General features: G+C 37.1%; 1 protein-coding gene across 1 annotated transcript in view; it reads right to left on the minus strand.

Moving 5' to 3' along the window:
• Positions 1 to 4,113: 4,113 nt before the first annotated feature.
• hs6st3 (heparan sulfate 6-O-sulfotransferase 3) overlaps positions 4,114 to 13,067 on the minus strand; it is a 255,356-nt gene continuing 246,402 nt past the window's right edge. Inside the window, exon 2 of the mRNA XM_002935644.5 lies at positions 4,114 to 6,217. Coding sequence (XP_002935690.1) covers positions 5,509 to 6,217 — 709 coding nt within the window. The 3' untranslated portion in view covers positions 4,114 to 5,508. The remainder of the gene's footprint in view (positions 6,218 to 13,067) is intronic.

Here is a 13,067-nt window from a genome sequence, read left to right on the forward strand (position 1 = left end):
TTTATATTATTTATGTCAGGAAATCTCTGATACTTCTAAATTTGGTGACATTTTCCTGCTAAACAGCTAGAAATGTACTCACAGGCTAAAGCCTCCACTGTAACTCTATATAACACTGTACAACTCCTCCACACAGTGATATATAAACATCACATTGTGCATTTACCCTTAGAGACTGACATACTGTCCCATACTGTCTCTCTCCCTCAGATATACAAACAGCAGCACACTGCCATACACCCAATAGCCTAACAGCACTCTCTGTTCCTGACCTGCTTCTGTTTTCCACCTCAATATGTCAATGGAAATTCTGGGCTGCCTGTAACTATACAGAGGGATCCATGTTAGCTGCAAGCTGGGACATTCAGGGGAGGGTCTGAAAGAGTAAGGGACTAAGGATAAATCCCCTACCTTAGATTAAAAAAAACCCCATTATGTAACAATTGTTGAGAAGAGGTGTTGTGGCAGCAGATTTAAATAAGCCTTTTTTAACAGCATTGCCCTGGGTAAGGCACTAATCCTAGCCCAATCTGTAAAACAGCAGCAGAAGCTAAAAATTGATGCAAAACATTTGAAAAAATCCCACACTTTGTTTTTAAGGAGACGTGGATTTAGGAATTTTTCCTGCAGTTGTTAGTGTCTCTTCCCTTTCATATATGAACAAGTTATATTTTAATGTCATTTACCTTTTAAATGCTCCAATCTACATACTGTTATTAAATATTCAGGACATTTATCTCCTATGGCAGTTTTAAATTGGTTTCAGTGTTCTGTTGCATTATTTATAATAGCTCGTGGTATCTGCTTTGTAGGATGAGATATATTATGTATGGATCTTCCATTAGATCATTTTGAGTTTAAAATTCATTGTACATCATAGGTAAATTTGACATATTCTTTTCCAAGTTTGCAGCTTGTTATGGCAATGGAGAACAGCAGAGGGCACCGGTGTCACATATTTGTATTCATTTGTTCCCGGCTGAGTTCATAAAGTGATGCCCAGAGTTTCAAAAAAGTTGTGAGCATTTTGTGCAAGCAAATTACAATACAATGATTAACTGCTATTGCAAAGGTTATATTTGTGGTAGAACCAGGTACAAAATTAGGTAAGCATACCCCAGGTTTTAGATTTAAGTTGTCCTAATTACAAATACATTATGACACATTATGAGAGGATTTTGCGCTTCCCCCAGTGTCTTACTATATAATGGAACTTATAAGATTCCTCAGTCGTGTTATAGAGTAGGCATTGTCCTACAGGTATGAAGCTGCAGCTTTGTACCCAGGCCCTCTTAGCAATTCTGTCCTATACCTCTCACCTCACTCAACAGGGGGTGAATCCAGTATGAATTTCAAATGCTGGGAGGTATGCCCCACAGGCCATGATAAGACACAAGTGCAGCCTTGAAGGTTAACATAGGGCAAAAGGCTCCCTTCAGAAGGATATTCTATGAAAGAAGTATATTCTGGGAAAGTGGTGAGTTAAAGTAGCCATAGGCAACTGATATTGGTAAAAGCTTTGGATATTGGTTGTCATGTCAATCATGCAGGTCTGAAAATTTTAATTTGGGCGCCCTTGAAGGTGCCTGAACATAAAGGTTAATGCTGAATTGTCAGAGAGGGGTAAGAATTCTTTGTTTTTACCTGCATATCTGATGATTCAGCTCTTAACGTTAATAGAGTGGAGGAACGATCTTTCCTTCGATGGTTGTGGAAAAAATCATAATTGTAGTGTGTATGGCCACCTTCAGAATGGGCTGATACACAAAGGATTCATATTCATTTGTATAAACTGATCGTGAACTGCAGAGTATCAGATAAAATGCGATGAGGGCTGCTCTTTACTGTGTTCTTTATTGTGTAATTCTGTATTGTATTTGATGTAATGTTGTATAACTAACTCTCATTGCATACAGTTTCCTTATCTAAATACATAGCACAGCCCCTTTCACAGTAGATGAATATAATATACCAGCGATGACCATGATGTAGGCAGAAATTCAGTCAATTGGGAAAGGTAATAAATGTAATAAAATTTGTTAAGGGAAAAGTATGCACAATGCAAATAGCATTTCCTTTGCTTGAATTTAATGTAGCTTTTGTAAACATGGAATGTGTTAAATGAACCCATAAACCAGTTGTATCAAGATGGCAAATAACATCAGTAGATGCCTTTAATTTAAAGGAGATGTTCACCTTCAGCAAAAAGTCTGAAACAGCCCATAAAAATAAAGGGAAACTATACCCCCAGAATGAATATTTATATATCGTATTTAGTGGCCTATTAAAGAATCTTATCAAACTAGAATATCAGTAATATTGCCCTTTTACCTTGAGCCACCATTTCTCTCCCCCAGAGATCACCTGACAGAAAATAATGCAGCTCTAACTGTAACAGGAAGAAATGTCAGAGTAAAACACAGAACTTTGTCCATTAATTGGCTGATGTGACCTAGCATGTATGTGTTTCCTTGGTTTGTTTGTGTGCACTGTGCAATTGGCAATTTAGGATTGCCCATTGGCACAAAAAAAATGTTTATTTAAATGCAACAGGGCCTTAAATATACTGTAAGCTACTTAAAGGGGACCTGTCACCTTAAGAAATAATTCCAAATTGTTCTCTATCGTGTTTGTCAAGCAAAATAAACTATACTTACACTATATCAATTATTTTAATCTTATTTTCTTCAGCCTTGGAATTCACAATTGTAGCAAGTAGGCAGGCACCATTTTGTGGACACTGTTATCAAAGCAGGCATTGCATCCAGCCAATATCTTGTTTCTGTGTCATTATGGGGGGACCTTATGCCCATGTCTATGCACTGGTTACAAAATTACATGGTGAGGAGGGAGGGGGAATGTGAGGAGTGCAGCAACATCTATGAAGTTCTGAATTGAAAGTGAAAGTAACTCTCTGCCCCACCCCTATGCCTAAGGCATAGAGGTGGGGCAGGCAATTTATGATTGACAGCTGGGATTTTTAAATGCTTTTATAATGGGTATGAATGTGATAATAAAAAAAAAGATTTGGGGTTTCATGTTTAATTTGAAAAGGGCTTTTATAATACAGCTTTTTATGTCTGGGTGACAGGTCCACTTTAACGCAGTATATTTTTATAAAGACCTTCATTGTTAGTATACATTGATAGAAAAATGTTTTTCAAGGAAAATTATACTAATTGATGTTGTTTTTTTAAAATTAGGGGGCACATTTATGATTGCTCAAACTACCTAAAAGCTGACAAACTTTTTATTATTTAAGAAAGCCTGCTCGGGGGAAAAAATGCTATGTGCTCCTGCATAGTCTATGTTCGTTGTACACTTGATAAAGGGCATCGACCCAAAACATGTTGTGTAACCAATACCCTGAATAAATTCACTGCAGTCAATCTACTGTAGTCCTTCTTCCTCTCTATTGGATTTTGCCTCATAGCATCTGAAAGTAACAGAATGGCACTGACTATCACCAAGTGCCTAAAGGTATGCTTGGCACAATCCAGGGGCACAACCTGACCTGGGGCTATGGGCAATATCAACCAACTCCTCAAGCTGAGGCTGAGTTAGCATCTGATAGGCAAACATATTGCTTCTCCTTTAATCGGGGCCAAATGGCACTGCAGTCCCACTAGGACCAAGGAATTAATTTATTATGAAGGAGGAAATTATACAGAATAAATGAGCATAATAACAGATGTATTGTACACTTCAAATACTATTGTATAAAAATAAAATAATCCTAATACATACAGTATATAAGCTTCTCCTAGGGTACCTCGTGGCCTTATTGTGTCCATATGAAAAAAACTGTCATGGGGGGTATATCTGCAAATGTGGACAATTGGACCACAAGTCATAGTGAACTAAATGAAATGTGTCTTAACAAATTGCACTTTGTCCATTCAATTTATATCAGTTATAAGTAAAAGTGTCACCAAACTTGAGTGTTAATAGTCATCAGTACCATGTATGTAAACTAAACCAGAATATATAATTATATATAAGGAATTAACTAAGGAGCAGTATACCTGTATTTCTGTCCTGCTAATACAGACAGTGATGGTACAATCCACATATGTTCTTTGTGAAGATATATGTGTATAGAAGCAAACGTTGGAAAATATAATAATTTAATCAAGTGTCAGTTTGCCCTACATTTGTATGGCAGTGCAGCTTTATCACCTTGCCACAACCATGTAGTCAGCACATATTCCATCTAAAGCCATTGTCTTAGCATAAGAACACAATATTCAGTTTAAATACACAATACATCACCCAAATAAAATCACTGCATTAACAGAGTAGTTTAAATTATATTTAATGAATTCATCATTTTATTGTTTTGCTTCTAAACATTAAAAAAATAAAAAGAATGAGTGAATGACGAGATAAGAGTGAGTGAATAGTGAAAAAAGAATAGGAAAACAGGAGCAACCTTACCATTAAAGTGACTCTGACAGCCATAAGTACCTACTGTATACCCAAGCATGTGTGTCTAATGGTTAAATAACAGCCCTCTGTGCGTGTAAATATGGCAGCAAAAGAAAATTATTTTCCATTCTAAAATATAGCTAATTGTAGTTATGTAGTGATCTGCTCCATCCTTTATACTGCACATTAAAGGCTGCATTTAGGCTTCCCAAATCAACTGTTTACAACTGATCTTATTTCTGATGCATAATGTGTTAAATAAAATTCATATCACATGGGTCATAAGAAATCAAAACAGTATGTACCTTGTGTCTTTTATGACTTCTAATGAGCAATGAAGCACAAATGATATATTTAGTATATATGATTTTGTTAAACTACAACAAATTGCTGGAATTCCTTTTGCTGAGAAGGGAGGAGGACGCTGATTAAAACTAGCAGCTAACAAAGTTGTCAGGCTGGGTAAGTAATCAAGTCTTCTCCTTTTGTATTTTGGTGCAAATACTGTATAGTGGGATAGATATTGGGTTTTTCTTATACCATCCCTGACACTGTGTTTCCTACACCACCCCTGATCAGTCTGGAATATTGATTGTAATGTGTCAGTGTCACTTTAAACATAAAAATTCAGAATTTCAGTTTCATCACATTTTCACAATTTTATATACATTTTAGAAAATAACACAATTTTAAACTATTAAAAAAAGGAAAAGTTCTTGTCAGATAAAGAAGTTCTGTGCCTGCCATATAAACAATATTATCGAGGATGATACGACTGATCATGTCACAAAACTGGGCGACTTTAAACGCTTGAAAGGATAATCTATATGTTACTACCCCAAGGAAAAAATGCCACACTATTTTATAGTCAAAACATTTTCAAGGTTTGTCCTTTTCGAGAGCAAATGTGTGCTGTCTGTGTAAATCTGAGATTGTATTTGTTTGTAGTACAATTAAATTGCTTTATTTATAGAATTCCTTGCCACTGAAAGCAAAATGTAAAAGATTGTTTTTAAAAATGCCAATTGCAAATTCATGTTCATGTCCCCCATATGATTTCTGAAGGCATTTTCAGAAATGTCACCATCTTGCCACCTGACTATTATAGTCTTCAGTAGTAGCTGCATCAGATGGTTTTTCCTCCTTGTGCCACGGCAGGGCTTTATGCTCCCTTAAAAGTCGCCTCTCTTCCTTCCTCTTCTCTCGCTTCCTCTGATGCTCTTGTTGCCTGGTGTACTGAAAGCGTTGTAAAAAAAGGTCTTTCGCATATTCATACAACTGCACATCTAAGTAGTTCAACTCTTTTATGCGCTCCCGAGACCTTTCATCTATATCCACATTTGAGGCCCTTGTACTATTAAACTGAGTGAAAGGTGAAATAAACTTCAGATTAAATGTTCTTTCAAAGAGATATTGAGTTTTCCTCTGAAATTCAGTCAAGCCATAAAATGCCATATTTTTAAGATTGTTCTTTGCGCTCTGTAGAAGAATGTGATTTCTTTCGCTTTCATTCATAAATGTCAAGTTGTAACATCCCACAAGGCTGAGGTCTGCAAGCATCCGGACTTGGCGGTTGTTTGCAAGATTATAGCTACAGTCCATAAACTCCTGCAGTGTGACCCCAGACCAGTCATCTCCAACATAGCATGTAGGTAGTTCATCCGGAGTTGGGCTTCTTCCATCACATACATGAAGCGAGGCTTTCCACGTTGCTCCCCTCTGGACGTGCTTCCATTCACTCAGGTAGCGGGACACAGGGTCTCTCAGCATGGTGATGTAATAAAAGTTCCTAGAAAAGAGTACAAGATCATATTAACAGGATAGCATGAAAGATGTATGGTTTCCAGTAACTACTTATGCATTAATAAAGATAAAAAATGAGCATTAAGCCTCAGGGGAAGGGCTCTTTTGATGTAGCTATCACCATTTTGTAATTCAAAATCAGAGGTGCACAGTGAAGGGATTGAAAGTATCATGTCCAAAACATAAATATACCGTTTCAAGCACAGAGGAAAAAACGGTAACCCAAGTAACTTGCTGCATTTTGCAATAGATACTTGAGGGGCTTCACCATGTAAAAGCCTACAAAGTTATAAACCTTAGATGTAGCTTTGCAATTGCAAATGAGAAAATATGGTAAATCCCACAGAGGGCTAAATATTATTGGACACAATATAAATCTATTGGAGGGTGTGGTTGGAACATACACAACAGTGTATGTCAATTCACTGAAGGAAGGTACCTGTATATAGGAAACAGAACAAAAAATGGCCATATTGTCCTGAGATGTTTATGAAACAAGCAGGCATACAGAGAATCAACAAAATAATTTATGACACAATAAAGTTAAATTAGTGGGTAGGTGGGTGGAATGAAAACAAACTCTGGCACTTTTTGCTCTAAGTTAGTATTTGCATCATCCTGCTACTGTGCTTCTTAAATTGCCTTGATTGTTGACACACAGAGCAGTGTCCAAGGATCTCAGCTTTTAACTTTTTTGATCAACCGAATGAGCCCTTGTCTGCCCCTCCTTATATTAGTGTGTGGCCTATCATTCCTCGGGTCTCACTGCCTTACCTGTTAAGAGTAAAAAAACAGCTGATTGAAGTGGGAAAAAAGAAAGTGTTGGAGAGAGAAAGTTTAAATGGAGAATGGAAAAGGACTAGAAATATAAAATTAGAAGAGGGAAAAGGAGATAAAAGATAAGGTTATTAAAGATGTTAGAATAGAAAATAGAGGGCAATGGTGGTACAGTAAGGTAGATAAGAATGGAAAGAATTAGGGGGATGAGGAAAAAAACACATTTAGATGAGTATACAGGAACATTTGACAGAAAAGGGAACATACTATTATTGCATGTATCGGGGGAATATACCACAGTTATCATTAAACTGTAAGTCCTAGCTTTCTCTGACAGACTATTTTTTAGGGTTGTAGTTGCAGTATGGCCATCTGGCACATGTATAGAACTTCTGCGGAGGCAGAGTAAAGTCATTAAACATTTAAAATACAAAATATATGAAATCTGAACATTTAATGTGACACAAGGTAACTCAACTCTATTAAAGCATCAGTATAAAAATTAAATTGAATTATAAGAGGTGGTAATTATCTGGTTACAAAAAAATTGTACAACCTCAGCAGACATAATATTCATTATACCATTAAATCTGATGGATAATATAACTACACACTTCTCATATTCAGTTTTACCGTTTGGCCCTTAATGCTGATGTAATACATTCCATAACCACAAGAGGGAAATATCTCTCCATGTCATGTAGCTTCCAGAAATCATTTGTTATTGAAATATATTCAAATATTCAAAAAACATAAATAATTGTCCTGTAACCTGCCTTTTGTGATATATTAAAATAACTGACAGTGGATTATTTTGTTCTTGGAAGCTGATATATTAATATTCAAGTAATTGGGTACGTGCAAAACAATACGCTGTTTCTAGAAATAAGAGTAAACAAAATTTCTAAAAATTTTATTTTACCCTTTATTGTAATTAAACAACCTGCCTGACATAAACAAGTTTGTAGCCAGCGTATCTGGTGCAATTTTTACTTACATTTCATCTGCAAGCCACTGCTCAGGTTGCCTCTCATGTAGTCCTTAAGAATTATGTATGTATGTATGAATGTTTATTTTTATTTATTAAGCCAACTTATGTATGCAGCGCTGTACAGTAGAAGACACTACAAATTTTGGCAGTGGATAAAATTATGAACTAATATTAGCCCTTAACATATAAATTGGTAATGTGAAACTGCTGTTCTGAACCTGAAATTAGACATTTCTGCAATAGCTCTTCAGTTATCACTAATACTTCCATTTTTGTATTTTCAATATATATATATATAAAATATATTTTATAGTTTATTTCAGGCCATGTAGACAGGTCAGAAGAAGAGAACACAAGACCTAGTCAATACCAAATAGCTTTTTTGGCATTGATTATAACCCTGAACTTTTAGCCTGAAATTGACAACCTTAGTTATGGCAAGATTCGATTTTTAGGCTAATTTCCTGGATAGGGAGGTCTACAAGTACAGACATTATAAATGAAAAAAGCATCTTAAAACACAGACACATGTATATTTTCCTTTCCAGACAAAACCTGTGCAGTCTTTTTATTTTAATAAAGAGAATAGCAAATACTAAAGACATAAAATTAAAATGCTTTTTGTGCTGCGATTAATTCACAATGATATTTTGCTGTATTATATCAGATATATATATATATGTGTGTGTGTGTGCAATTATAGTGTCACAATGGCATTTGCACTATTTTGAATCCATTATGATGTATGCTGCATTATAATATCATAAAGCAATTTGTGACATCATTACATAACAATGATATTTGTGCCATTAAAGGATATGCTAACCCTGAAGACAACATAATGTAAAAGTAGAAACTAAGGGCAGAAACACGAAGTACAGATATTAATTTAATTACTTAATGTCAAATTGTTTCAGAATGCTCTTCTAACCATTTTTTGCAATTTTCACTTTTTTGTCTTTTATTTTCAAGATAAATGCAATTTTAGACCATTTAAACTGCTAACTAGCAAAGGTAATAGCCATTGGGCAACCAAGGCCATATGACACTACAATTGCTGCTGGTATATAAGTCTGAAGACAGTCAGATAGTGGTGGTTTTTTTTTTAATGCTAATACCATTAAGATCTTTGCAGAATGATTATAGGTACATTAACCCCATACATGTCAATAAGATCAAAATAGAATACAAATTATGAACACATTAACCCCTGACATTCCAACATCACATCATCCAATATTACAACTGTGGGCATGCTAGTAACATCACTGCACAAAATAGAAAATGAGCATGGAATTAACCTCAGATATTCCAGTAAGATCACTGCAGAAATGGATTATGATGGGCATAATAAAAACACATCAAGGTTTTCCAGCTCTAGTAGCACCCAGCCTCCAAATCTTTCAAACCCATTTCTCTTTTCTGTTTTCTAGGGACCTATATTGTTCCTATAGTTTTAAATGCATACACTTCCTTATGTCACTGTTTCTGGGCAGATGCCCATGTATCTATTTTGCTATTAGCATGTTCTGTATCATTGACCCATAAGGCTTATAACCACTTCCTGTATACTGTAATATAGCACAGAGAGTGGATTTTCCTCTTTGGTGGCTGTACCACTGAGCCTGGGATCAACAAGAAGCAGTGTTTCCCAGAGGGACCAGTACCTGAAGTGAAGTCGGGGAGCAGGGACCCCATGAACGATAAATAGTAAGAGCAGGTTAGTTCTTTCATAGCACTTTCAAGCAAAGTGAGATAGTCAGCTTTATTTAGCAAGAGCAGCTTTCTGGCTCCAACCAGGACAGATAGCCAGAAGTATTCTCCTTTACAGGATCTGCTGCCTTAGGGACATAGTTGTGACAAGAGAATTAGGCATCGCTTTCTCCTTGATCCACATCTGCTGTATTGTATCTAGACCACTAAAGTTAGATACCCTAAAAATCAACAATTGCTTACCAACTACTCTCGACAGTGGTGCATCTGTACATTGCTTGCTCTGCTTTGAACCTGCCAATCCATTGCTCCTCTACATCTGCATTTTATTGCATAACCCTGTGGATCATTTGTCTTGGTTTGCTGCAAGACCTTTCTGGAGTCCTTTCTTTAATATTTAGCACACAGCATAAGTTGTAGCTGCACTTCTTCCCCCATGATCCTTCCACATAGCGAAGGCCCATCCTGTGTGTCAGCCCATCTAGCTGGTCATTGTCTGTTTTAGAGCCACAAAGGGTTTTTTTCTGCAATAGTCTACCATGTTATTAATAGCAAATAACATACATTTTACAACCTTCTGCAGCACAAACCCTACTGAATCTACATATTGCAAATTACAATTGAAAAGATAGTAATACAAATTTGTGTAATAATTGGGGTAGAAAGAGTTAGATAGCCTGGGATGAAATATGAATTGCCTGAAGTGTATAGGTTTACACTGGCACTCCCCGAAGACCAGATCATTATGCCATTAGTAGCAAATTTGTCACTGAACCAAATTACATTCTAATAGTAATAGGCAAGTCTACAGGAGACAAAAAATCAGTTGAAAAAGGCAAGAACATGATGGCTTAGGGGTCCTCGGAAACAAGAGCTCCACCTCCAGAAGTGCAGAATTAAAATGAATAAATGAGCAGGCTGTACAATATTTTGTCACTTTTGGTATTTGTACATGAGTAGATGTTTATTAAATGTTTGTATCTCTGATGAATTTAAACATGCATTAAAGGAGAACTAAACTTTAAAAATGAATATGGTTAGAAATGCCATATTTTATATACTGAACTTATCGAACAATCCTGTGTGTGCTGGGTTTACTTGGAAGGGTTGAACTTGATGGACTTGATGGGTTTTTTTCAACCCTATGTAACTATGTAACCAGCCTTAAGATTCAGCATCTCTATAGTAATAATAATTCAGGCCTTTCAAGTTTAACAGGGGGTCTCCATACTGGAATCTGTACATTCACATGCTCAGTGGGCTCTGAGCAGTATTTGAGAAGCTTAACTTAGGGTTTGCAGCAAATTATCAAGCAGAAAATGAGTTGCCAGGCACTAATAATCTGTATTATTTATTAATCTAAAACTCAGTAACTAACAGCAGCACAGAGCATATGCAGGGAATCGGCAGAAATCTTCACAGATCTTCCCTGCTAAAGGGCTGTGGTTGCCCAAAACATAAAGTACAACATTTCTAGCACATTTCTCAAGTTAAGCTTTAGTTCTCCTTTAAAGGACATCATTTTACGGTTTTTGTTGGGAGCTGCAAGAAAGAATTATACATCCATCACCTTGCTACCAAGGGTAAAATGCAAGTAATAGATTATGGATTTTCATTAAGTCCATTTAAAATGTCTAATTGAATTAATCATGTCTAAGGTAATTCTCTAATTCAATAAACCTTGAGAACTGTCAAAGATATAAATAGGTGTTGTGCATGTAAAACCTCAGGGTAAAAATATTCTTCTACAATGTATATGTATACAGTATATATATATATATTTGAAAAGATACATGATATTTGAAAGATAAATGATATTCATTGTTACAGCATTAATGACTTTAAGGACTTGCTTTCCACTGTGCCTTGGCAAAAGGGTATTACGTCCACCATGAATATGACTATTTGTGAGGTAATTTAGATGAGAAATGCCTTGGCACATCTCACAGAACAGTAAAGCTGTAGTTTATGTGAATCTATTCACTATGGAAATGGCAGGCAAATTAGAGTTCTTGTAAGTACTGCCTGTAATAGGAATGCAGAAAACTAGGGTGCTTGTGTCCAAATGCTAATTATAATAAAGCAATATCTTGCTGGTGAGAGTGATTAACACCCTGCTGTCTGCAATGACAGTGCCAATCCAACAAGCTAGAAATGCAGAATGTAAATATACATTAGGGATCTACAATCTGCAACCTCAGGCTGATATTAAACTACACCTTTTAGCCACCCTGACAGGCAAACATGCCAAACACCATCCATTACAAAAGTAAAAGCAGAAAAACACTGTGTTGAGAAGGTTATGTAACCCTATTTTGGCTAAGGTTGTACTTTTAACACGCAATCACCTGCGTGTGGCGCTACAGGAGCCCCGAGCCCCCGCTTATTATGGGGGACAGGTTTAATATAAATGAATGGCGTGCCTCCACCCAGGGTAGGTATAGGTAGAACTATATGTCTCCTCCCTGGGAAACTCGGTGATGTCCTCCTTGGACCCGGACTCCCAACAACTCCCGGTACCTTGCCCCTCCCTTGGGGTAGCTGCTTACCAGGCAGTTGAGGATCCTCAGTATATGAACCATCAAGACACTGGTTAAAATGGTGAACCAGATGAACTTGTTTATTGATGCAGGCAGAACATTCAGAGGATGTCACACAGACGGCTCAAGTCACACACTCTCTCTTTGGGCTACCCCCGGTACTCCCGCCGGATGCTTCCACCTAGGAACTCACCCCGGTCCACGCGTAGGGCCCCTTCACTGGGAACACTCCCAGGTGCTGACTTGGCTCCTCTTACTACACACTACAGGCCCTTAACTCCAGCCATGAGTGCTGGGGGGTCTTAACCCCTCTTTCTCCTGTTGGGGCTATCACTGCCCGTTCTCTCTAGCCTGCCTGTCACTTCTAGAGTGACCTGTTACAGTACCTCCTGTACTAGAACACAAGCCTGTTATACTCTTCTTTACAAGAAGCAGTCCCAGGACGAAGACCTGCTGAAACTGGGAGTCATTCCCTTTTATACTTTTAGCACAGCGACATCTAGTGGTGGCTGTTAACTTGCAGGGAAACTCCCTTTTCACACATAAACACCCAGGACCACCTTTAGGTGTCCAAATCTCATAAGGCCACCCTCATGGTGCCTGTCTAAAGGGGAACTAATCCTGGAGGGGCCCAATTCTTTGGGGTCCTTACAGTTAAAAAAAAGTGGCCATTCTGACTGGTGTCCAAAACCCTCAAAAGATTTCCCAGTCTCCTGTGGTTTGTTGTTAACCCTTTGTCAGTCATGCTTAATAGAAAGGACACAGAACAAAATGCAGACTTTCAAGTGTAGCTTTACCCTCCTATTGCTCTACAT

Source organism: Xenopus tropicalis, chromosome 2 (assembly GCF_000004195.4).
Source record: "Xenopus tropicalis strain Nigerian chromosome 2, UCB_Xtro_10.0, whole genome shotgun sequence".
NCBI lineage: Eukaryota > Metazoa > Chordata > Amphibia > Anura > Pipidae > Xenopus > Xenopus tropicalis.